Consider the following 25,447-nt stretch of genomic DNA (forward strand, 5'->3'; position numbering starts at 1 on the left):
AAGAGGGAGAGAGACCTTCCATCTGCTGACCACTCCCCAGGTGGCCTCAATGGCTGGGGCTTGGGCAGGCCAAAACCAGAGACCAGGAACTCCATCTGGGAGTGGCAGGGGTCCGAGCACTTAGGCCATCTTCTGCTGCTCTCCCAGGCTATTAACAGAGGGCTGAGTTGGTAGTGGAGTAGCAGGGACTCGAACCAGTGCCCGCATTAACTCACTGCACCCAAATGCTTGCCCCTGGCTTCTTAATTAAAACTGAGGGCCATGCATTTCAATGTAATGAAAGCCCACAGTGGTGCTGGAAGTAGAAGCAGGTATCTGTGCTGTGTCAAGTACAGAGTTGCAGTTGTGTAGGATTAGTGAGAAGGACTGCGCTGCACAGCTTAGGGAGCCAGGAGTTCTGGGGATTCAGGATTTGTAGTATTGATTTTACCATTGCCTGAGGTGCTCGTCCAGTGTCTGGGTAGCCTGTCAGTTTCAAGACTGGGCTGTTTCTAATTTAGCACAACGCAGTGGGGTTTTACACTGGGGGCTCACACAGCACTGCGTGCATAGGCCGCTGTTTTCCTTTCTTGTTTTCCTGAGTTACCTGTGTTGCTTCTGGGTTGGTGCCTTACTTGAGGAGTGTCTGTACAGTTTGTAGTTAGCTGGTTTAACCTTGGATTAGTTTTGTTCTACTCATTTTAAAATAAAAGGATACATCTGAATATTTATCTTGTTATCTAAATTTTTCCTTTATTTTCATAGGATACATTAAATACAGCTGAGAACAAATTGCTTGACGCACATACTCAGATTTCTGATTTGAAAAGGTAAAATAGGCAAATGCCTCTAATTTTTCTCTTATGTGTCTACACTGAGTGTGATGAGAGGGGAGCTTTTCTTGAGAATTAGTAAGCAGTTTGAGAACTAGTTTTATCCTGATCTTTCCCTGAAATAGACATGTTTGCTTTTAGCCAAAGATTTTAAAGTGATTATAGCATACTGATGGCTGTTCCTTAGAGGTATAAAATCTAAATCACATTTAACTTTTTGAAAGAATTCTGAGAAGCACTCTAGTTCATTGAATTGTCTGTGCTTGGGAGGAAAAAAAAAAAAAAAGCCCAGCATTTACACCAACTTTGTGGCTGGTCATTCACCTTACTGAAGATTTGGTTTGAAGACTGTATTAATGATATGAGTGTCTCAAGTAGGAAGAGTCATAAGTGGTCTCTTGCAAACTACGAAAGTATCTAAACTGATTTTAGAGCATACACGGATACTTTACTATGAAACATTATATATGGATTTGAAACTTTTTTTGCACTGAACTAAACTTATTTTTTAATTCTACTTTTTCATAAACTTTGAATTCCACTCATATTTTTATGTTTGAATTTGGATATAAGTAATGCCCCTCATTAAATTTTCCTGCAGTCTCTAAGGATGTTCCACAGAGAAACAGAAAATCTGTCTCAATTTCTTGTCTTCTTAACTTTTTTTTTTTTTTTAAATTTTTTGACAGGCAGAGTGGACAGTGAGAGAGAGAGACAGAGAGAAAGGTCTTCCTTTGCCGTTGGTTCACCCTCCAATGGCCGCCGCGGCCGGCGCGCTGCGGCCGGCGCACCGCGCTGATCCGATGGCAGGAGCCAGGAGCCAGGTGCTTCTTCTGGTCTCCCATGGGGTGCAGGGCCCAAGCACCTGGGCCATCCTCCACTGCACTCCCGGGCCACAGCAGAGAGCTGGCCTGGAAGAGGGGCAACCGGGACAGAATCTGGCGCCCCGACCGGGACTAGAACCCGGTGTGCCAGCGCTGCTAGGCGGAGGATTAGCCTAGTGAGCCGCGGCGCCGTCCTTCTTAACTTTTTTTTTAAGGATTTGTATTTATTTATTTGAGAGGTAGAGTTACAGACAGTGAGAGGGAGAGAGAGAGAGAGAGAGAGAGAGGTCTTCCATCCGCTGTTACACACCCTAATTGGCTGCAATGGCCAGAGCTCAACTGATCCAAAGCCAGGAGCCAGGAGCTTCCTCTGAGTCTCCCATGCGTATACAGGAGCCCAAGGACTTGGGCCATCTTCTGCTGCTCACCCATGCCACAGCAGAGAGCTGGATGGGAAATGGAAAAGCTGGGACTAGAACCGGTGCCCATATGGGATGCCGGCGCTGCAGGCGGAGAGTTAACCTACTGCACCACAGCACTGTCCCCATGCTTAACTCTTTTATAAGATTCATTTAGTTCTAGTGATAGCTTCCTTGTCAGATTTGTGTAGAACATCAGTCTGTTTAGAGCTAGAGTTTGTTTTTTCTTTTTTCTTCTTAGATCTCCCATCAGAGTAGGTAAGAGTACAAATTTAAAAGATGCAATGAGGAAGAACACAAACTGTTAGAGGACAGGAAGGACGCCAGGATATCTGTGGGGAGCAATCCGGACTGGACTAAGTTACTGAAATTAAGACTTATTCTATGCATCTGCTCTCCCACAATATGGCGCTGGGAGAGAAGTAAACAGCTTCCGCACAGCTGCCTCCAGTTCAGCTAATAAACTGTAGGACTTGCTCCTGATTGGAGAGCAGCGTACTCGGCGTGTGGGCAGCCGAGTTAGGATTGGCGGAGGAGGACTATAAAGGAGGAGAGAGACGGCATGCACCAGGAACATCTATGGGGAACATCTAAGGGAGCCCGTGCAGCCCCCGAGAAAGCTGGCCGGCGGTGTGCCGCTCCCCTGCGGAAGTGGGGAATGCGGCCAGGGGGAACTGCCCTTCCACGGAGGTGGAAGGGATAGTAGCCAACCCGGGAAGAACCAGCAGCAAACCCGGGGAGGGCCGAGCAGACGAAAGAACAGCGCAGGGTCCTGTGTCGTTCCTCCACGAAGAGGGGGAGCGACATAATGGTGCCGTGACTCGGATAGGAAACCTAGCTCGGATAGGAAACTTAGGACGGATATGAAACTTAGGAGGGAAGAAACGGGAAGAACTGGGAAAATACCGGAGGGAGAGACTAGCAAACAGCCTAGGGAAAAGCCGGACGAAAAAGGAGCCGGAAGAAGCTATTGAAAGCCTAGGCATAGACTCAGATACGGAATACGGGGGGAAGCTGGGAGAAATCTCTAAGGTCGAAAGCGAAAGTGAACGCTAGAACAAACAGACTCGGACGCGGACTGTGGGGAGAGGCCAGGAGAAATGAGGGAGGAGTATTGTTGGAGGAAAGCTTGGGGAAACATACCGGGTAGAGAAAAATGTTAGGGAAATTGAAGCCGCGGGGGGCAGGCCAAGGCGGACACGAAAGCCACTTTGGGATTCTCAAGTTAGCCCGGGAATAGGGGGCGAAAAGTTGAAACCAGAAGCTGAGACGTAAGCCAGATTGGGATCCGTCTGATTAGCCCGGGGAGCAAAGGACGGGAAGCCAAACCGTGGGGCGGAGACGTACGCTGGGTTGAATTCGCCAGGCTAGCCCGGGGAACTTAGATTGAATGCTAGTGGCGGACACGTAAGCTACGCTGTGTTACTCGCGGAAGCCGCCGCGTGCAGAGAGCACGGGGCGTGAATAGATAGGGAACGGGGCTGGCGCGAGGCTGTGGTTCAGACGCGAAAGGGTTAAGCGTGGAGACCGCGGAGCGCGCGAAGCCGAGCCAGCGCAAAGCCGGGAAGCTGCGCAGATGAGAGAGGCGCGCAGGCTGAAGCGGCGCAGAGCCGGGAACCCGCCGGCGGGGCGAGGTGCCGGAAAGCCGCAGGGATAAGAGAAACAGAAGTTTAGAAGTAAAATGAGAGAAATAGGAATGCTGGAAGATAGAAGTAAAATGGGAGAAATAGGAATGCCCGGAGATAGAGAAATAGAGAAATAGAAAGGCCTCCCCTCAACATGGCAACGAGAAAGTTTGGATTCGGTCTGCCTGATTAAGTGAGGCGATGAGCACGATGAGCACCTGCGGCGGCTAGCAGCTTATGCGCCGCAGGTCACCGAAGACAGGCACGAATTAACATCAGTAAGGCTTCCCCACAATGCAACAATTAGGAGGCTTGGATTCGGTCTGCCTGATTAAGGCGGTAAGCGCCAGCAAGCAGCTCGACCAGAGTATGAGCTGCAGGTCACCGAAGATAGGCACGAACCAACACTAATAAGTCTCCCCCACAATAAGGCAATGAGAAGGCTTGGATTCGGTTTGCCTGATAGGTCTTGTAAGTCCCCTGCGGGCAGAGCAGAGCATGCGCTGCAGGGCACCGAACACAGGCACGCATCAGCGCCTAAAAACCTCCTCACAATGGCGAAGAGAGGACCCGGATTCGGTTTTCCTGATTGATAGGACTTGTAAGAGCCTGTGGCAACTCTAGCAAGTAGAGCAGAGTGTGTGCCGCGGGACACCGAAGACAGGCGCGTATCAACGCCAAAAATAAAAAGAAAGGGGGATCTGTGGGGAGCAATCCGGACTGGACTAAGTTACTGAAATTAAGACTTATTCTATGCATCTGCTCTCCCACAATATGGCGCTGGGAGAGAAGTAAACAGCTTCCGCACAGCTGCCTCCAGTTCAGCTAATAAACTGTAGGACTTGCTCCTGATTGGAGAGCAGCGTACTCGGCGTGTGGGCAGCCGAGTTAGGATTGGCGGAGGAGGACTATAAAGGAGGAGAGAGACGGCATGCACCAGGAACATCTATGGGGAACATCTAAGGGAGCCCGTGCAGCCCCCGAGAAAGCTGGCCGGTGGTGTGCCGCTCCCCTGCGGAAGTGGGGAATGCGGCCAGGGGGAACTGCCCTTCCACGGAGGTGGAAGGGATAGTAGCCAACCCGGGAAGAACCAGCAGCAAACCCGGGGAGGGCCGAGCAGACGAAAGAACAGCGCAGGGTCTTGTGTTGCTCCTCCACAAAGAGGGGGAGCGACAGATATCCTCAGGGCGATTCACTGGCCAGGTGGTTATGTTCTGCTGATGGACATGAGAATGGGCTTTTACCCTGAGTGTGACACAAATGACAGGAACTACCCGGGTTAGAGTTTGGGATATTTTAGCTTTTTGCCTCTTGAAAATTAGAAAGTTCTTTTTGACAATAGCCCTGTTTCTGGAAGTTCAGCTTACTTTCTCTTTTGTGAAAACGTGACCTGTTATGCTTTGTGTACATTAATGCATACATAGAATTAAAGTACAATTTATTTGACACTTTGATTTATACCTTGCATGTTTTCATTTGTAGTCACATTTGCATAACTCCTTTTGCTTGCTATATTAAGTCTATTGTTGCCTTTTCCTTCAGTTGCAGTTTATGAAATGCTCCTTTGTAGAGTTTAATGCATTTGCTTCTCCATTTACTTTCTCTGGTTTTGATTAGCTTTTTAAAATTTAATGGTGTTTTCCCATGAAAAAGCTTTGTGGACAGACAGCTGTTTGGTCACGCTTTTCTTAGAGGGTCTGTTAAATAATGTGTAGTAGGGCAGTATTTTAAATTTGTTGAAATGTACTTACTGCTTTTGATTTAGAACAATTTCAAAACTTGAAGCTCAGGTCAAGCAAGTCGAGCATGAAAATATGCTGAGTCTTCGCCATCATGCCAAAGCTCATGTGCGACCCCCCCGTGCCAAGTAAGTTACTCCACTTTCTCTGCAAGGCCGAGCAGGCCCACACTTCTGTCATAGTGGTCAGCGCGTCTGCCCATCACAGGAGCCAGGGTGCGTCGCTGTGACAGAACACACGCTGCTGAAACACAGTCTGAGAGGATGGTAGGATCAGGCTGGGAGGCAGGGGATGTGGAGTCTGTTTTGTTCTCTGACTCTGCCCAGCTGTGTTACCTTAGGGAAATCACTTCCTGTTTTTGGAGCTCATTTTTATTATCTGGGCAAACCAGGACACACAGGGTGAGAACATCTGAAAGTCCGTTAGCCCTATAATTCCAGACATTTTATTTCTGTGTTAATGGAAAGACCTTTGAAGGTGGATCTTCATTAGATTGTCTGGATTTCCCTCTAGTTCTTTCAGAATCAGCTTTGATGGAATCTCAAAGACTTATCTTACTTTATTCTAAGATTATTTGCACAAAAAGTTTTTTATATTAGAACTGATTTTTATTTTTATTTTGGTACAAATAAGTAATATTGAAGACATTGTAACTTCATAATGTTGACATTTATCAGAAAGAAATTATTTTTTTTAAGATTTTATTTATTTACTTGAGAGGCAGTGTTATAGCCAGAGAGAGGGAGAGACAGAGAGAAAGGTCTTCTGTCCTCTGGTTCCCTCCCAAAATGGGCCAAAATGGCTGGAGCTGGGCCAATCTGAAGCCAGAAACCAGGAGCTTCTTCCAAGTCTCCATGTGGGTGCAGGGGCCCATGCACATGGCCATCTTCTACTGCTTTCCCAGGCTATAAACAGAGAGCTGGGTTGGAAGAGGCAGCTGGGCCATGAACCAGTGCCCATATGGGATGCCAGCATTGCATATGAAGGCTTAGCCTACTATGCCACAGCACCAGCCCAAGAAATTATGTTTTTTAAAGATTTTTTGAAAGGCAAAGAGAGAGAGAGATATCTTCCATCTGCTCCACAAATGACCACAGTAGCCAGCTCTGGGCCAGGCTGGAGCCAGGAGCCAGGAATTCCATTCTGGTCTCCCATGTAGGTGGCAGGGGCCCCAGTACTTGGGCCATGTTGCACTGCTTTCCCAAGCACATTAGCAGGGAACTGGATCAGAGGCAAAGCAGCTGGGACTTGAACTGGCACTCTCATATGGGATGCCATGTCATAATTGCAGTGCCAGCCTCAGAAAGAAATTATTTTAAGTTATAATTAACTTTATTAAGTTATTGTCAAATGAGCAATTTTTCCTGGATCTTCATTAATTAATCTTAGTAGAACATAGTAGGGGCTGGTGTTGTGGTGCAGCGAGTAAAGCCCCTGCCTGCGACACCTACATCCCTTATGGGTGCTGGTTCTAGTCCCGGCTGCTCCTCTTCCAATCCAGCTCTCTGCTGTGGCCTGGGAAGGCAGTGGAGGATGGCCCAAGTGCTTGGGCCCCTGTACCTATGTGGGAGACCAGGAGGAAGCACCTGGCTCCTGGCTTCGGATCGGCATAGTTCCGGCCATAGCAGCCATTTGAGGGGGTGAACCAACGGAAAAGGAAGACCTTTCTCTCTGTCTGTCTCTCTAACTCTATCTGTTAAAAAAAAAAAAAAAAGTAATAGAAACCTAAAATACCAGTTTAACTGAACCTTAAAGCCATAAAATATAATTAATGTATCAGAATATTGATAGGTTATTTTAAAATTAATGGCCCAATATGTAAATAGTATTTGGAAGTGGGTTGACTTACACATGTGAGTCTAATTGAAGTGCAAACCTTGCAATGTTTCCTTCCAATAGCACAGTAGCAACTGCAGACGTCAGCAGGCGGAAGTGGCTGATACCAGGTGCAGAGTACTCTATCTTCACTGGGCAGCCTCTGGACAGCCAGAGCCAAGTGGATGGCCAGCTGGAGGAAACCTGTGTTCCTGGGTAAGTAACTTTCCAGAGGTCCCACTTAGGAGTGCTGTTTTCTAGAGGTTTCTCCTTCCAGATGTTGAGAAAGCTGTAAATAAAGAGCCATCTCTTTGGCTCTCCTTTTCCCCATTGCTCTTGTGTTGGTTCCCTCTTTGTTTATTTGAGAGGCAGAATGAGAAAGGAGAGAGAGAGAGACAGTGACAGACAGATCTGTCTGCTTGTTCACGCCTCAAATGCCTGCAACAGCCAGAGCTGGGCCAGGCCAAAGTCAGGAGCCAGAACTCCACCTGGGCCTCCCATCTGGGTGGCAGGCACCCACGTGCTTGAGCCGCCACCTGCTCTCTTGCAGGTTGCTACTATCAGGAAGCTGGAAGTGGATGTGCAGCCAGGACTCAAACCCGGACGCTGTGGTGCAGGACGCAGACGTCACAAGTAGCGTCTTAGCCACTGCGCCACACACCCAGCTCTGTTGGGTCTTTATTGTCTTAAAATCTTTTCAGATTTGTTTATTTACTTTATTTGAAAGGCAGATATATATATAGATAGATAGATATAGATTTTATTTATTTATTTGAGAGGTAGAGTTACAGACAGTGAGAGGGAGAGACAGAGAAAGGTCTTCCGTCCATTGGTTCACCCCCCAAATGACTCCCACAGCTGGCACTGTGCCGATCTGAAGCCAGGAGCCAGGTGCTTCTCCTGGTCTCCCATGGGGTGCAGGGCCCAAGCACTTGAGCCATCCTCCACTGCCTTCCCAGGCCACAGCAGAGAGCTGGACTGGAAGAGGGGCAGCCGGGACTAGAACCGGTGCCCATATGAGATGTTGGCCCTGCAGGCAGAGGATTAACCTGCTGTGCCACGGTGCCGGCCCAAGGGACCCAGTTCTTGAGCCATCATGTTACCTCCCCGGGTGCATTCTCAGGGAGCTGGCTTGGAAGCTGAACAGCTGAGACCTGAACTAGCACTCTTGATACAGGATGTTGACATCCCCAGTAGTAGCTTAACCTGTTGTGCCTCAATGCCAGCCCTTACTGTCTTAATTTTGAGGACCTGATTTTTATTTTACTTCGAGAGGCTAATTATTTCGGGGCATCTTACCTTCATGGGCTGCAGAGAACTTCCCATCCTGTACTCAAGGGTACAGTGTGTAGTTAACACAGGATGTCAATCCTCTTCTCTCCTGTGTGCGTGCTAGCTCCATGAGCAACCTCAGCCATTTGCTCCAGGGTGCATACACATAGCATGCTTCTGTGTGTGCTAGGGTGTTAAAAGGATTGGGGAGCACTGTTACAGTTTTTAATTTTGTAAAGATTTATTTATTTTCTTATTGGAAAGAGAATTTCTGTCTGCTGGTTTACTCCCCAATGGCTTTAGCAGCTAGGGCTGGGCTAGGCAGAAGCCAGGAGCCAGGAACTCCCTCTGGGACTCCCACATGGGCCATTGTCTGCTGCCTTCCCAGGAGCTTTAGGAGGAAGCTGGGTCTGAAGCAAGGTAGCAGGGCACTCTAATATGGGATGAGGGCGTCCCAAGTGGTGACTTACCCTGCTCTTCCACAACACCCGTCCTGAAGCACTGATTTATGATATGCAAGTTCAGTGTGAATTCACCTGCCATGTAAAGCATACACTCACTCTGGAGTATAATCGTCAGTTCCAGCGTTGTTGCCCTACTAGTCGAGGTCAGCTGTGTGTCTTAGCTTGGGCTGCTGTGACAACCACCACAGCTGGACAGCTTCATCACAGTTCTGGAGGCTGATCTACAAAATCAGGGTGCCGCCACGGTGGGGTTCTCAGAGCCCCTTTCATGGTTATGTCCTCATAGGACCTTCCCTCTGTGTTTTGTCTTTTTATAAGATCATTAATTGGGCCGGTGGCATGGCTCACTAGGCTAATCCTCCGCCTTGCGGCGCCGGCACCCCAGGTTCTAGTCCCGGTCGTGGCGCCGGATTCTGTCCCGGTTGCCCCTCTTCCAGGCCAGCTCTCTGCTGTGGCCCAGGAGTGCAGTGGAGGATGGCCCAAGCGCTTGGGCCCTGCACCCCATGGGAGACCAGGATAAGTACCTGGCTCCTGCCATCGGATCAGCGCGATGCGCCGGCTGCAGCGCGCTGGCCGCGGCGGCCATTGGAGGGTGAACCAACGGCAAAGGAAGACCTTTCTCTCTCTCTCTCTCTCACTGTCCACTCTGCCTGTCAAAAAAAAAAAAAAAAAAAAAAATCATTAATTCCATCACAGGTGATCTGCCCTCGTGACCTCATCTGTCTCTGATTACCTCCCACATGTGCTGTCACTGAAGATGAGGAACTCAGCACGCACGTTTGTCAGGGGTGCGCAGACATTCAGCCCACAGTAGTGTGTGTCTTAAAATTTTTATTTCAGGTACTGTTCTCCTCCAGAAAAGGATTCCTCTCCTGGAAGTTCACCAACAAGCTTAAAAAAACGGAGAGAGACATCAGACACAGCAGTCATGAAAGCCCTAAAAGAACTTGATGAAGAGAAGATATTTAAGAACTGGGGGACACAAACAGAGAAAGAGGGCACCTCAAATAGTAAGGATTTTTATTCCCTGTTTTAGGTGGATATAGATGTCTTCCTTCTTTACCCCATTTATATCACCTTCTTTAAAATTAAATTCTTCAGATAATGAAATTAAGTTTAATTCATTGCACTGCTGCATCAATATTATTTCAGAGATAATTGGATCCCCAGATTAGTAATTTATCAGTCCTGACATAACTATGTACCCATTTATTCAAAGCAAACTCTATGTTTCATTCTGATTATCAAAAAGGCTTACATAGCATTCTTAAGGATATTTGAAAAATTGCTATATCAGTTTTTCCTATTTGCACACATTAGAAAATGGTGACAGATGGGTGGGATCACGGAGTGAGATGTAGCAGTTCCTGTGGAGGGGATGGTGTCATCAGCCCTGTGTCCTCTTCGGGGCTCAGGTCGGCAGCACTTTCTTCTCCTGCTGTCTGCTCTGTGTTCGTACCTGCCAGGCGTGACCCCCACATCTCTGGGTGTGGCATCACAAAAGCAGCGCCTCCTAGTAAATCAGTTAGTAACCTGCTTTCTAAAAATACACTCTCGAAAATCACCTCGAGTGCCACTTGTAAGGAGGAAACCAGGATGAATTCATTATGTATGCCCACGTTTTTCTTCATCAGGTGTTTTTTTCACTGTTATAATGAGGTACGTTTGCGAGTAATCATTTGAACCTCGATGGTGAGAAGCAATGATGTTGAGCAGTACATAAGCTGGGGGAAGGCCTTGCTTGGCATAGCCATCTGTTAATAAAGGCAGATGACTGGAGCCAGCTTTATTCTGATTTTTCTGTTTTGTTTCTTGTACATTTGTGTGGTATGGAATTAGTGAATCCCCGGCACACAGAAACTTCAGTCAGTCGCTCCCCAGAGAAATGTGCCCAGCAGAGACAGAGGAGACTCAACTCCGCCTCACAGAGATCTTCGTCTTTGCCGCCTTCAAACCGCAAGCCAAGCACCCCAAGTAAGCGTTTGATGTGTCTCCTGGGCTTGAGGGACATCTGAGCTGTGCGCTGTTCCCTCTTTGTCCCGTGTCCTCCGAAGCACCTCCTAGACCACTGTGAGCACCTGCTCCCTAAAGATGCTCTAGTGCGATGGATAAAATGTCCTGCTTGCACAGACATTGCAGGTGCAGCTGAAAGAATCTGTTAAAGTGAGGTGTGTGTGTGTGTGTGTGTGTGTGTGTGTGTCGGAAATTATGTGTGCCTAATAGTGCTTCACAGTGTTCAGGAAGATAGACAACTATTAATCAGTTATTCAGACTCATGAATTAAGAGTAGTCTGCATAGAGAAGATGCCCCCAGCCCCTCAGCATCAGTTGCCATTTTTTTAGCCAGCGATAGGCTTGATTTTAAAGTTTCAGCATTGAATTTCTGTGACCCTGGTTTACATTTTTCATACCACAGAGGGGATTCTTCTGTTACTATGTTGTAGGAATGTTCCCTGTGGTTCCAGCTTATTTCCAGTTGACTTCTAAAATCCTGAAAAACCAGTTTGAGCTGGAATGCTGAAACTGAAGTCTAATGTACTGAAGTGTCACCAGTGGAACTCTAGATGTTAGGATATGAGTTATGTGATTGTTTTGTGTGCTTACACCTCTCAGTGTGTTACAATGAAATTCTTATTCCTGTAAAAGTAGAAAAAAGTTCTTAAAAAAATCAAAACTATGTTCTGTTAAAATAACTTGTATGGAAGAAAAAGAATATTTCCTCTTCGTTTTCTTCTGTAGCAAAAAGAGAGATTATGTTAACACCAGTGACTGTGGCTTATAGTCCAAAGCGATCCCCTAAAGAAAATTTGTCCCCAGGATTTAGTCATCTACTTAGCAAAAATGAAAGCAGTCCAACTCGGTAAGTTCTCTAAAGCTGTGGGATGAAAGATATGTATACACCATTGATGTAAACAAATACTGATGCATGCCTTTAGCTATCAGGTGCTTAGTTACCAGTGGGGTCTCTAGTTATCTACATGAGTACCCTAGTGGCAGGACAGTTTTCAATGTGTAAACATGGCTGCTGATTTTAAATTCTGCCTCAGCACCTCATTCAGCTTTTGGATATAGAATCATAGTTGTTTGTTCTCCCCAAAACGTGTATGGTACAGGGAGACTCCTGAGCCATTTGCACTAGGAAATGGGCTGCACTGGTGTGGCCCCGGCCCTGGGCACAGGTTGGCTTCTCTGCAGCGGGGCGGTGCTGTGTGCTGTGGAGGGAAGGTCCTTGCTTCCAGTTGTCAGTCTCTTGGGGAGATCATGAAGCTCAGTGAACCCAGTCACGTCTTCTCTAAGATGGGGCTGACACCTGCCCCGCACGACGACAGGCCAGCAAACGCTTCAGTGTACAGCACAGTTTTATATTAGAAAATAGACAGTGAGCTTCAGTGTTAGGAAGTTATATGACCAGCTTTTTTTTTTTTTAAAGAAAATATGTGAGTTACCCGGATGCCAGCTCATGTTTCTAGTGGAAATAAAAAAATCAGTTAACATTTTCTTCTCACAAGTCACTTGCTTCATTCAATAGATTTGATATACTTTTGGATGATTTAGATACTGTTCCTGTGTCTACATTACAACGAACCAATGCAAGAAAACAACTCCAGTTTCTTCCTCTAGATGACCCTGAAGGTATCTTTTCCTAAAAATTACTAGTCTTGGTGTTGCTTGCTCATTTTTTGAGATTCTAGTATCTTTTCAAAACTGCAAACATCACATCACAGTACCCTGTACTGAACAATCTACGTATGGGCCTTCATGATGCCTCATGTTGTCAGGTCAGTGCTGTCACTCTGACTGAGATTCTAGTATCTTTCCAAGACTGCAAACATCACATCACAGTACCCTGTACTGAACAATCTACGTATGGGCCTTCATGATGCCTCATGTTGTCAGGTCAGTGCTGTCACTCTGACTGAAGTTAGGGTACCAAGGCACAGGTCATGGTAACGTTTAATTCCCAGGGCCCTGCTGTCCAGTTACTCCTTTGCTTTTTTATTCTATGATTTATAATATTTATAAGCAATGTAGGCTTTGGGTAATTTTTTTTCCTCTTTTCTCACATATATTTTAAGTTCAGGAAAACATTACAATGTGTGGGAGTCACCTGGGGATGCCCTCAGAGAGTTCCCTGTGCATGGTAGGGATGCAGATCCACTTGGCGTGATGCACTGCATAGTCTTTTTTTTTTTTTTTTTTAGAAGATTTATTTATTTATTTAGAAGACAGTTTATAGAGAGAGAAGGAGACAGATCTTCCATTCGGTGATTCACTCCCCACATGGCTACAACAGCCAGAGCTGGGCCCCCATTGCGTAGTCTTGAAAGTTCACTTGTGGGGCCAACGCTGTGGCACAGTAGGTTAATCCTCTGCCTGCAGTGCCAGCATCCCATGTGGGCGCTGGTTCTAATCCCAGCTGCTCCTCTTCCAATCCAGCTCTCTGCTGTAGCCTGGGAAAGCAGTGGAAGATGGCCCAAGTGCTTGGGCTCTTGCACCGGAGTAGGAGACCCAGAAGAAGCTCCTGGCTCCTGGCTTCGGATTGGCCCAGTTCTGGCCATTGCAGCCATTTGGGGAGTAAACCAGCAGATGGAAGACCTTTCTCTCTATCTCTCCTCTCACTGTCTGTAACTCTACCTCTCAAATAAATAAGTAAATAAATCTTTAAAGAAAAAAAGTTCTTGTGTTCACATAAAGTTTTCTTGCATTCATTTTTAATAGTTGTGAAAATTGTCAAATTGAGGGCAAAGCTTTTAGAACTTGGAGAAAAAGCACCGCATAAATACTGACTATTGTGTCTCTTTTCATTACTTTTTTGGCCTACATAGCAGCCATTTCCAGAAAGAGAAGTGGGACAATGTATTTAACATGTATGCAATATATTGGAAAAATTGATAAGAAATTTCTTTCCTCTCTGACAGAAAAAAAATATTCAGAAAAAGCCGCAGACAACCTTGTTAATCATAGCTCTTGCCCCGAACCATTGCCAAATGGAATGAAGAAAGCCCCTGCGAGACCAGCCTGGGAGAAGTGTAAACTAGCTGGCCAGGAACAGCGTGAGCTGGTTCCCGTGACACCGCAGGGTACTGACTTTGAATATACCGCAAAAATTAGAACCCTCGCTGAAACGGAACGCTTCTTTGATGAACTAACAAAAGAAAAGGACCAGGTAAAAACAAAAGTATTTTTAAAAATCTTTTTGTGCACGTAATGCTTCTGTCTAAGGAGTAGAAGGGAAGTTGTGAGTCAGCGACCTCAGGAAGTGACGGTGAGGGCGGCGGGGCCGCAGCAGAGCCGCGCCAGAGCGCACTGAAGTCACGCTCCCACCGCTCCTGGGTGCTTGGTGACCAGGGGCTTAGACTGAGACAAAAGCACGGGGATGCTGGACTGAAGTGTGCTTATTCTCGGCCATAAACCTCCCTGCCAGTCATTGGAATGTTTGTGTTTATTTATTTATTTATTTTTATTTTTATTTTTATTTTTATTTATTATTTTTTAAAGATTTGTTTGGCAGACTTAGAGAGAGAGAAAGGGAGAGACACAGAGAGATCTTCCATCTGCTGAGTCACTGCCCAAATGGCAGCAATGGCTGGAGCTGGGCTAGTCTGAAGCTGGGCTCCAGGAGCTCATATTGGGTCCCTCACGTGGTTGCAGGGGCCCAAACCCTTGGGTCATCTTCTGCTGCTTTCCCAGGCACATTAGCAGGGAGCCGGATCAGAAGTGGAGCAGCCAGGGACTAAAACTGGCGCCTATATGGGATGCTGGCACTGCAGGTGGAGGCTTAGCCTACTGCACCACTGCTCCAGCCCGGGAATGCTTTTTTTTATTGGACATCTTCTGTGTTAACAGATTGAGGCAGCACTAAGCCGAATGCCTTCTCCTGGAGGACGAGTCACTTTACAGACAAGGTTAAATCAGGTGAGATGTCTGAGCTGGAGTTCCCCTCAGTGGCTGGTGCCTGTCAATCTCCATTCATCAAGAGGAGTTTTACAAATTGTGGCACATGGAAGACTGGTGTCAGTGAAGTGCTGGTCAGCGTTTAGCACTGTACAGGAAGTATTTGGGGATGACGGCTGTTTCACAACTGCATTGCTTTCAGGAATGAAAACTGATTTTACTTTTACACTTCAAGAGAATGGCCTCTGTGCCGTTATATTTTCCAGAAACTAACTTGGGACCAAATGGCCCTGTGCCTTTTAACAGATTCACGCTGTTAAGTTAATCTTCCTTCATTAAGTCCCTCTTTTATTTCTGAGTCCCTTTCCACTTAGTAAACACTGTTGGTTGGACTTTGCAGCTGGAATGGCTGCGCAGGTTAAAGAGGGAGGTGCGATTCCATGGTCAAGCAGGAGGAGGTGCAGGTGATGTGGCCCGTGGGCATCTCTTAGTTGAGTTTCTTCTGTTGCTTTTCAAAGAATTTTAAATGCATGAAGCCATGGGACTTTTAAAATCTGCTCACTTAAAGACATTCCAGACATAGCAGCAAGCATGTTTGGCTTTTCAGTGCCTGAACTTGAGTACAAGTTCATTTACACAGAGTAGAAGTGGTGGACCTATAGCTAGTACCTGTGTCCCTAACTTCTCTTTTCCTCTGACTTTAAGACTTTATATTGTTTTTGTTTTGACAATTTTTATTCAGTAATTTATAATATTGAATTAACACATGAAACTCTAAAATAATTTACTAGGAAAGCAGAAGGCAGATTTGTGGATAGCCTGATTCTAAATCAATCTGAAACACTTTTCATATATTGTTTTATAATGAATATTATGGGTTCTTTCTGGCTCTGAAGATTTAGAAGGCATTAGTGTCTGTTTATGTTTTCAGAGCTCTTTGAATTCAGCAGGAAGATCAGTGGCAGCAAAATGGGGCTGAGGATGCTCGTAACTGGTACTTTTACTAGGCAAAAAAAAAAAAAAAAAAAAAAAAAAATGAAGAGTGTCCAGTCTCATCAATCAATAAAAACAATATTTTAAAAACAAAATTTTAAAAAAGGCATCACCTTTTCTTAAACTATCACATTGGTAGGTATCAAAAAAAAAATTCTGAGAATGGAGAAAAACTCACACTCATATATGGCAGGTGGAAGTCGAAATCCTCCTCTTTCTGGAGCACAGTGTAGCATTTATCCAGAGCGGCAGCATTTGCATTTCTTTGGACCTAGCACTTCTGAGTCTGAGAATGATTCCTAAGGCAGTGATACTTAGAGACAGGTGCAAAGAGAAATACATTAAGAAATGCATTGCAGGCCGGCGCCGCGGCTCACTAGGCTAATCCTCCGCCTAGCGGCGCCGGCACACCGGGTTCTAGTCCCGGTTGGGGCGCCGGATTCTGTCCCGGTTGCCCCTCTTCCAGGCCAGCTCTCTGCTGTGGCCAGGGAGTGCAGTGGAGGATGGCCCAGGTGCTTGGGCCCTGCACCCCATGGGAGACCAGGAAAAGCACCTGGCTCCTGGCTCCTGCCATCGGATCAGCGCGGTGCGCCGGCCGCAGCGCGCCGGCCGCGGCGGCCATTGGAGGGTAAAACAACGGCAAAGGAAGACCTTTCTCTCTGTCTCTCTCTCTCTCACTGTCCACTCTGCCTGTAAAAAAAAAAAAAAAAAAAAGAAATGCATTGCAGCCTAATTGATGGACTCCAAAACTGGAAGCAACCTGAGTCTCTAAAAGACTCTGACTGCACGCTGTTGCATCTGCTGGAATGTTATACAGTAATATAGAAGGGTATTTCACAGCATGCAAAGTTAACTGAAAAATATATTTTTTAAAGATTTACTTTGAGAGGGAGAGAGATCTTCCTCTGCTGGTTCACTCCCCAAATGTTTGGCAACGGTCAAAGCTGGGCCAGGCAGAGGTGAGGAACCCGGAGCTTCTTCTGGGTCCCCCACATGGGTGCAGTAACCCAAGCACTTGAGCCATCTTTCACTGCTTTCCCAGGAGCATTAGCAGGGAGCTGAATTGGAAATGGAGCAATCGGGTCTCAAACTGGTGCTTATATAGGATGCTGGCATCACAGACAGCAGCTTAACCCGCTATGCCACGAGGCTGACCCCGAAAAATATTTTGTAAAAGTTTGATCCTATTGTTTCTTTTCTTTTTTTTTTTTTTTTGTATTTTTTTTTTTGTATTTTTTTTTATTTTTATTTTTGACAGGCAGAGTGGACAGTGAGAGAGAGAGACAGAGAGAGAAAGGTCTTCCTTTGCCGTTGGTTCACCCTCCAATGGCCGCCGCTGCAGCCGGCGCACCGCGCTGATCCGATGGCAGGAGCTAGGATCCAGGTGCTTTTCCTGGTCTCCCATGGGGTGCAGGGCCCAAGCACCTGGGCCATCCTCCACTGCACTCCCTGGCCATAGCAGAGAGCTGGCCTGGAAGAGGGGCAACCGGGACAGAATCCGGCGCCCCGACCGGGACTAGAACCCGGTGTGCCAGCGCCGCAAGGTGGAGGATTAGCCTATTGAGCCACGGCGCCGGCCTGTTTCTTTTCTTTTTAAAAAGAATTTGCACATGTGCAGCAAAAGTAAGAAAGAGGAACAGTGGCTTGTTTTATTATCTTCTAAATACTCTGTATAAATGAACACGTATTCTTTTGTTCTTGAAGATACAGTTTAATCTCAGAATACTATTAGAGTAGGTCCTGATTAAAGTATCTAAACATGATAAATACCTTTTCTACGTACTACTTATTTAATAGTTTTATTTCTCTTAAAATGGTATTTATATCGATTCACTGTGAAATCTATTGTTTTGGGGGAAAGTTGCATCCAGTGTTTTTCCTTTCAACCTAGAGATTTTGTAATTTGATAGCTGTGTGAATGGGGTCCCCTGGCCCTCTAGTTTCCTCTGGTTGTGTCCTCAGCTCAGCAGTGTCAGAGAGAGCCCCTTCTAGTTGGCTGTTTTGCTGTTATTAGAATGTCCATGTCATCACTGTGCCAGACATGTTGAAAATATTTTAAAGCGCAGCAGTTACTTTGAGTGGTTGAAAATCTGATTCACGTTACTCAGTTTTAAAGAAAGAATATAAATAAGATGCTTTGTATTACAGAGCAAGATAGCTATGTATAGTTTTAATGTTTATACTTGCTGTTTTGCTGAAGGTCAATTTGATGTTCATTGTGGAACCAGTGAACTTGATGCGGAATTCTAATTAAACTTTCCATGTTTTCTCCTAGGAAGCCTTGGAAGATCGTTTGGAAAGGATTAATCGAGAACTGGGCTCAGTTCGCATGACACTAAAGAAGTTTCACGTTTTGCGCACCTCTGCAAATCTTTGAGATTTGTAGCCATTAAATTTTGAGACCTTTTGTTTGCACTAATGTATAAGTATGCACTCAGAAAAGGCAAACTATTTTGTACTGTTTATAAGCCTTCAAACAGTAGTTTTACAATCATGCTATTCTTACACTTGCTATTTTGTACTTCAAATGGCCACATATTTTCAAGATATTTTTGTTATGCTCAGGAATCTCTTGTATATTTTACTATTTAAAAAGTGTTATTTTTAAATAGTATATGTCTCCAATTTATATCCAGAATAAGGAAATGTAAACAGGAGAGGCAGCTTGTTTCTAAACAAATAGTGTTATCCTTTTATGATTAACTTTGCACACCGATTTTATAACATGTTCTACATTGTAAATATGATTCATTTTTTTTAAAAAATAAGTGCTCAACAACAGCTTCTATAGTGATAGACTAATACATACTGACTATAAAAAAGTTATAGCACACCTTGGATTTCAGTTGTGTTGAGGTTTATAAGAAATCACACAAGTCCTATGTGAAATACGGCTTAGGGTAAATAGTAGAATAGCGGTAATAGACTGTTGGAAATCTTTGACGCCTACATGAACAGAACTCATTTCGTTTCCCTTTAACTTGTTTGTAAGGAAAAAATGAGAGGGATGTAATTCCCCAATTTTGTTTCATGTAGTACTTTCTTTTTTTTTTTTTTTTTTTTTTTTTTGACAGGCAGAGTGGACAGTGAGAGAGAGAGACAGAGAGAGAAAGGTCTTCCTTTTGCTGTTGGTTCACCCTCCAATGGCCGCCGCTGCAGCCGGCGCACCGTGCTGATCCGATGGCAGGAGCCAGGATCCAGGTGCTTTTCCTGGTCTCCCATGGGGTGCATGGCCCAAGCACCTGGGCCATCCTCCACTGCACTCCCTGGCCATAGCAGAGAGCTGGCCTGGAAGAGGGGCAACCGGGACAGAATCCGGCACCCCGACCGGGACTAGAACCCGGTGTGCCGGCGCCGCAAGGTGGAGGATTAGCCTATTGAGCTACGGCGCCGGCTTCATGTAGTACTTTCAAAAACAAAAGTAAATTGCAGGAGAGCTGCAGTTCTTTCCCATCATTCTGAATGTAACTGTGGCCCACCTGGACGATAGGTGGACACACAGGCCATCACTCAGTAAGCTGCTAACAGAGCAGCCCTGGTCTCCTTCATGGACATGGTTTCCACTGGCAGTCATCACCTGGATGCTTTCGCCTCCCTCCACCCAATCCACCCTTGCCATCCAGAAGAATGAATTCTTCCCTAGGAGGTTCTGTAGGACACTGGGTTGGGGTCAGAGCGATCTCCCTGCTAATGGACAGGGACTGTGCCTGGTGCCTTTCACACAGCTTGTTGGATGGCTCCGCCCACTGCCCGGCAGTGCCTTCTTGACTCTGAGAAGTGCTGCGTGCCAGGGGGCTCTGCTGTGATGCAGAGGCTTGTATAGGTGTGCGCTGGGACTGCTGGTTCCGTCGGAGTTGCTTCACCACCCAGGGTCTGGTGCCAGGCAGAACCCAGTGCCTGCTTGCTCACGCTTGGGAAGTGTTGATAAGACTCTTGCAGACTTGAGAATTGAGTCCCATTGCGAATGTTCAGGCTTTAAATTCTGATTTGCTTTTGAGCTTTTTCTCTTTGTGTAGGTTTTAATCATATGTAGTAGTAGTTATCCAAGCCAACCAGATCATCCCTTTAGGGTGTAGGTCTGCTCTCAAGTCTTATCTTTGAGCACCTTTCACCAAAGCTTCCCCTGGCTGTGTCCTGGCCTGTGGCCCACAGGCTGCCCTTCTGTGTGGGGGGTCTCAGCAAGGGGGAGGACCCCACTGACACCCAGCTGCAGGTTCCTTTCCCACTGGGGCAGCCTAATCAGAGTTTCTGAGGAAGAAACCAAGTGCCTTTGTTCTTTACTTTTTGTTTCCTCTCATCTCCTAGTTAGAGGAAAGAAGAGTCCATTTTAGTCAGGTTCTGGGAAAGCTTGTGTCGAGAGCTCCTGAAGGGGTTGACTTTCCTGAGTACGTTCTCTTCCTAAACACGATAGTAAGAACTAACTTGAAAATTGTTAAGACTTCATTGTTCCCTACTTTTGCTGTGAAGTCTTCTACATTCTTAAGAAAAAGGAAATGCAGTTTCAGCAGCATTGATGGGTCCATCTTGCCAAGGAGTTATCTTCTCAGTAACCTATAATTGGCTTATTCCAAAAAAGGCATCAAGCTCCGTCAAAACATCTTCTGTGCCTCTCTCTGCAAGCATATGTTTTGACTTTTGAAGTGTGGAATAGATTGGAACTATCAGTTACTTATTTTTTAAAAAAAAATTCTATTCGATTTTCTTTGTAGCTGTGAAGAGGGAAACCAAGGAAAATGGTTTCTGCTCTCTCTCCCCTTTGGTGATGCTTGTTTCGCAAAACACTCAGCTGAAAGTCGACTCAAACCAAAAGTAGGACAGGTGGCAGTCTTACACAGCAGCTGCTATCCCAGGGAGGTAAACTGCTTCTGTTAGCGGCTGGGACAGTGCTGTGGTTAGTAAAGACTCCAGGCATCTCCCTGGAAAGTGCCTTTTAAATGCAGATGGACAGTGAGCCCTCCCGATGGCCTAGGGCTGCCTGCTGCTTTCCTTGACAAAGCTGCTGTCTGCAGGAGCCACTCCTGGGCTAGAAGTGTCCATCTATGGACATCTCCAACAGAAGAACATCTCCAACTGAAGCAATGGCATGTGTAGCCGAAGGACAGTGCTAGGGCTGTGCGTGGGGGATGGGAGAGGGGAGATTGGGAGCCAGATGCCCCTGGGTCCCCGCCTGGCTCAGGCTTGGCTTCCTCAGCAGCAAATGATAGGACCGAAGGGGAAGAACATTCCTTTGAATCAAAGGTGGGATTAAAAGAAAAGTTTATTTGGGTGCAAGAAAAATTGAAATCCATGCACCTGAGAGGTCTTCAAAAAGTTGGTGGGAAACGTGTACTATGAAAATAGACATGGACTTCCATTGTTGCACCAAAATAAACATCTTTGCAATTTTTCCACAAGCTTTTTGAATTTCCCACATACATTCCAAATCATTTTTAATTAAGTAGGTTTTTTTGAGGCAGTGATTTCTTTCTGAATAGAAAAGGCCTGTCTCCCGAGCCATTGACCTAAAAGTGCCTTGGGTTGACTTTTCTGTGAGGTGGTCTGAGGTGTTCTCTCCACCCCTTGCAAAGAAACTTTTGAGTTTAAATGTGCTTCCATCTTGGGTGTGGGTGTGAGTGTGTGTGTGTGTGTTTGACTGAAATTTTAAAAGTGCTGGACTCAACAAATTAAGTGCAGAAAGCACTTTGATCTTAATTGGTGATTTAGGGTTTGTTTGATTATAAATATAGGATGTATTCCTAAAAGTTATTGCCTGTGTATTCAAAATAATTACCCCTTTAGCTGTCCCTTGACATTCACCCGCAAGGTGATGGTGGGTAAATAGGACCAAGTGAGGGAGGTGCCTACCCCTGGGTGCTGGAAGGTTATGATTTCAGAGAGCCAAGTTCCTTTCTGAATTTGAAATTCTATTTGAATTCTGAACACACACACACACACGTTTTGTTATTTTAATTTTTAGATATTTCAAAAGAAGTTTTCACTGAATTTTAATGTGCCAGTTGTGCTGTGAATCTTTAAGAATTTTAAAAAATGCACACCTAATTTTCTGTATAAATCAGAGGTAAATCCTGTTTACCTGTTGAGTGGCCATATGTGGTTATGAGTTTTGCAGGCCTGATTAAACCAATTATATTGTGTAAATTTTGCTGGAAAATGCCCTGCCAAGAGCTCTATGGCAGTTTGCTGATAATTACACTGATATTCTCAGATCCGGGTTTCTAGGCCTTTTCCAATCTGGTTTGTGTTTCACTGCAGTGGGCCCCTCAGATATGTGAGGAGTCAAGCATAAATGTGCATTGGTAGACACAATATACCCTATGACTATAACTAAAAAGACAGTTATGTTTTATATTTAACAGTTTCACTGTAACAGTGACCAATAATACGAAGAGTTTGCTTCCTGCAGTGCCGCTGATTAAACCTAAAGACAAGCGCTTGCAGCAGTTCCATCTAGTCCAACACTGGGGCAATGAAGTTGTAAGCGGGGCCATGTCTTCATTCTTGCGTACGAGCACGCAATAAACACCGTGGAGACGAAGTGCCCTGTGGTGGTGGCGTTTTCCTTCAAGCCGCGGCGAGAGCCAGTGTCCAGTGGTGGTCAGGCCAGCTCGGCTTCCACCGGCTTTCAGGGCCGAGAGCCTCACTCGGGATGCTCCAGGAATCCCAAGGCAGCTCCGGCGGGCGGGCTCTCGGAGGGGGAAGGGGCGGCCACCCAAGGCAGGCACTGCTAGGGGAGTCACGGCAGTGACGGTGCCCAGGGCGCGGTAACCGGGCAGCGGCGGCCGCCTGTGCTCTCGCCCTCCCGGGCTGCTTCTGAGCCCAGCCCGGGGCGCCCGCGTCGGCTCGCACCGCCCTTCCAGGGGAAGGCCGAGACTTGTGATGCGGGCCAGCAAGCCGGTCTTCGCTCCACCGCAACCCCGCGTTGCTCCTTCCAGTTGCACCAGGGCCCGGCTTGGGCTTTGAATGTACAGATGGGAGAGTTCTGTGCTGCGGGGACCCGAAGGTGACGCTTGTTCCTGGTCCTCGCCCAGCTCCTCCTGGAGAGCCCGCCGCCGCCGGCCGGCCCTCGGCCCCCGCGCGGCGGCTGGCCGGCGGCTTATCCGCGCGACCGCGGACACTCGAGCGGCCCCACCGCGGCCAGCCCCGCGCCGCGCTCCGCGCGAGGCACTGCCATCTTACGAAGTGACGCTATTCAGGTGAGGCGCGATCGCCGCGCGTCCGCCCGCGCCCTCCCGCCCCACGGGCACCAGGACTGCGTGCGTGAAGGGTGCGGGGCCGCGGGCGAGGAACGGGTCCGGCTGCCCACGGCGGAGAGCTTCTTCCGGCGGAGGCGCGGGGCCGGGCTCGAACAGCCGGCGCCGCCGCCGCTCCCCCGCGCGGCCTGAGGAGGCGCCGCCCGCCGCCGCCGCCGCCGCCGCCGCGCGAGTGAGGGAATGCGAGCCGGGCCCGGCGCGCGCGGGCAGCAGCAGCGGCCGCTGGGACGCGCGGGCCACGGCGGCGCCGCGGCGTAGAGCTGTCCAGCCGGCCCGCTCGCGCCCCGCCGCTTCCTCAGAGCCGCGGCCGCCGCCCCGAGAGCAGCCGGGGGCGCCCGCACGTGCGCCGCCCGCCGACGGCCCGGAGCATGCCCGCCGGGGCCCGGCCGCTCGCGCGGGGCCAGCCGGCGGCGGGGGCGCGCGGGGCCGCGGGGCGCAGCGGGCCGGGCCGGGGCCGCGGGGCCGGCGCTCCCCGGGAGGCAGCGTGAGGCGGCGGCGGCCCAGCCCGCGGCGGAAGAGGACGGAGCCCGCGGCCCTGCCGCTCGGGGTGAGTGTCCCGGCGGCGCCCTCCGGGCCCGGGGGTCGGCGGGCGGGCAGGCACCGCCGCGAGCCCCGCAGTGCCCGCCGCGGGCCGGGACCCGGGCCCGTGAGGCCCTGCCCGCCGGCCCGCCGCGCGCGCGCCGGAGAGAGAGCAGGGGAGCGGGGCCGGGCGCCGAGGCGGGCGGGCGGGCGGGCGGGCAGGAGGATGTGGCCTGCGGGGACCCCCTCCCTGGGCCCGCCCTCGGGGAGTCACCGGACCCCGGATTCGTGCCCCGAATTTCTGAAATTCCGTCGGCCGCAGCCGGGGGGGACGCGGAGTTCCCCCTCCCCGTGACAAGTGCCACGGCGGGCAGGGGCACGTGTGGAGGCAGGTGTGCGTGCAGGGTGGGCCTTCCCCGGGCGACCCCACCTTGATGACGGGCGGGCAAGGGCCTGGGCCTGGGCCTGGGTCCGGGCTTTTCGCTGCGCCGGTGGGTGTTGGGGTCCTGGCATGGGGTGCGGTCATCTTCATCCGAGGTCTCCTTTCCTGTTGCAACGGGAGGTGCCAGCTCCTCCCCCCACACCCTCTCTCGACAGAGGCAGGGCTGAAGGGTGGGTCGCCAGTTCCCCCCAAGAAACCCCAACGAGGCGAATGCGGTGTGTGCCATTGCAAGGCAAGTCCCAGCCTTGTCCCCTCCAACCAACTTGCTGCCACCGCGGAGAAATCCCGCACACCTCCTCCTCCCTTTCCCTCCCGGCCTCTGAGATGAGGGTCGGGGCTCCTCTCCCAAGGCTCGGGCTTGCGGGCCTCTCTCTGTCCGGGATCCTTCTTGGATCCTCTCTGCCCACCACCAGCTCTCTCCCCGGCCCCCATTCAGCAGACTGGAAGGCATCCCCCGCTCTGGGGAGGTAACGGAAGCTCCCGTTCCCTCCACTCCCCTCTGCCTCCCATGCCCTCGCTCTCCCCTCTCAACTCCCACTGCATCTTATCTGCGTGGCTCTTATCGCATCTGCCTTGTTTTATGGTTACTTTTGTGCCTGGTTTATCTGTCTGCTGGATTGTGAGCTCCTGGGGTAGAGTTTGATTCATCTCCTGTCTCCTGCCCTGGACAGAAACCTGTGCCCGCAGAGCCAGTGTCTGGTGGACTAGAAGCTTCTACGCTTGCCCACGGAGGCTTGCCTGCAGGACCCTCGCTGGTCTGACTCCTGGACCGGTGCTGCAGAGGTCCCTGTCTCCTGTTGGGAGGCCGTGCTCTGCGGCTGGCGTGGCTTCCCAGGCCTCTCCCATTGCGGGGAAACTCTGGCAGGGCGGTTTTCTTGCGAGGAGTAGTGCTTTTGCCAGATGCACGGGACATTTCCTTGGCCCTGAAGAAGTCTGGGCTCCGGCCCCAGGTTGTCTGGGCGGTGAATGCTGCACGGCTGCCCTGTCTTCTGGCCTTCCCGGCTGCTGCTGCCCGGGGGACCGCAGGGTAGGGCATGGGACTATGGGAGCCCAGAGGCCTGGACGCCATGCAGGGCTTTGTCTGCAGCTTGCTGCACCAGCCTCACCAAGTCCCTGGGTTTCCTTTGCTCTTGGTTGTTCCTGATGGAATCTAAAAGAAAGTGCTCTGTACACACAGGCCCTTGGGGATCTGGGCTCTGTCCACCTTGCCTGCCCCCTGTCCACCATTTCCTTCCTCACACGCTCAGCTCTGGCCCTCCCAGGCTGCTTGAGAGGCGCAGGACTCCGTGCCCTCTCCTCCCGGGGCCTTCTCCCCGGTTCTCCCCACGGGCCTTCCCCGGGGAGTCTATCTCCTCCACCTTGGGTGCCCTCCTGAGCC

At 48.8% G+C, this 25,447-nt stretch overlaps 2 protein-coding genes across 17 annotated transcripts in view; both read left to right on the top strand.

The window, feature by feature from the left end:
- Nucleotides 1-22,393, top strand: part of MPHOSPH9 (M-phase phosphoprotein 9) — a 66,123-nt gene extending 43,730 nt beyond the window's left edge. For all 10 annotated transcript variants that reach the window (XM_089323034.1, XM_089323032.1, XM_089323026.1 and 7 more), the window contains 10 exons: nt 745-809; nt 5,446-5,547; nt 7,319-7,450; nt 9,811-9,980; nt 10,810-10,944; nt 11,710-11,830; nt 12,500-12,603; nt 13,890-14,137; nt 14,818-14,886; nt 18,134-22,393. In XM_089323034.1, the coding sequence (XP_089179160.1) occupies nt 745-809; nt 5,446-5,547; nt 7,319-7,450; nt 9,811-9,980; nt 10,810-10,944; nt 11,710-11,830; nt 12,500-12,603; nt 13,890-14,137; nt 14,818-14,886; nt 18,134-18,235 (1,248 nt within the window). In that variant the 3' untranslated portion in view covers nt 18,236-22,393. The remainder of the gene's footprint in view (nt 1-744; nt 810-5,445; nt 5,548-7,318; nt 7,451-9,810; nt 9,981-10,809; nt 10,945-11,709; nt 11,831-12,499; nt 12,604-13,889; nt 14,138-14,817; nt 14,887-18,133) is intronic.
- Nucleotides 22,394-22,913: 520 nt separating this feature from the next.
- Nucleotides 22,914-25,447, top strand: part of PITPNM2 (phosphatidylinositol transfer protein membrane associated 2) — a 146,056-nt gene continuing 143,522 nt past the window's right edge. For 6 of the 7 annotated variants that reach the window (XR_016227092.1, XM_089323018.1, XM_089323023.1 and 3 more), the window contains exon 1: nt 23,518-23,655. The gene's annotated coding sequence lies outside the window, so the exon portion shown is untranslated. Of the gene's footprint in view, nt 23,052-23,517; nt 23,656-25,447 lie in introns of those variants that run through there. The other variant, XM_089323019.1, reaches the window with a different exon arrangement.

The sequence above is a fragment of the Oryctolagus cuniculus genome, chromosome 21, assembly GCF_051225735.1.
Source record: "Oryctolagus cuniculus isolate XC-2025 breed Fujian yellow rabbit chromosome 21, ASM5122573v1, whole genome shotgun sequence".
Lineage (NCBI taxonomy): Eukaryota > Metazoa > Chordata > Mammalia > Lagomorpha > Leporidae > Oryctolagus > Oryctolagus cuniculus.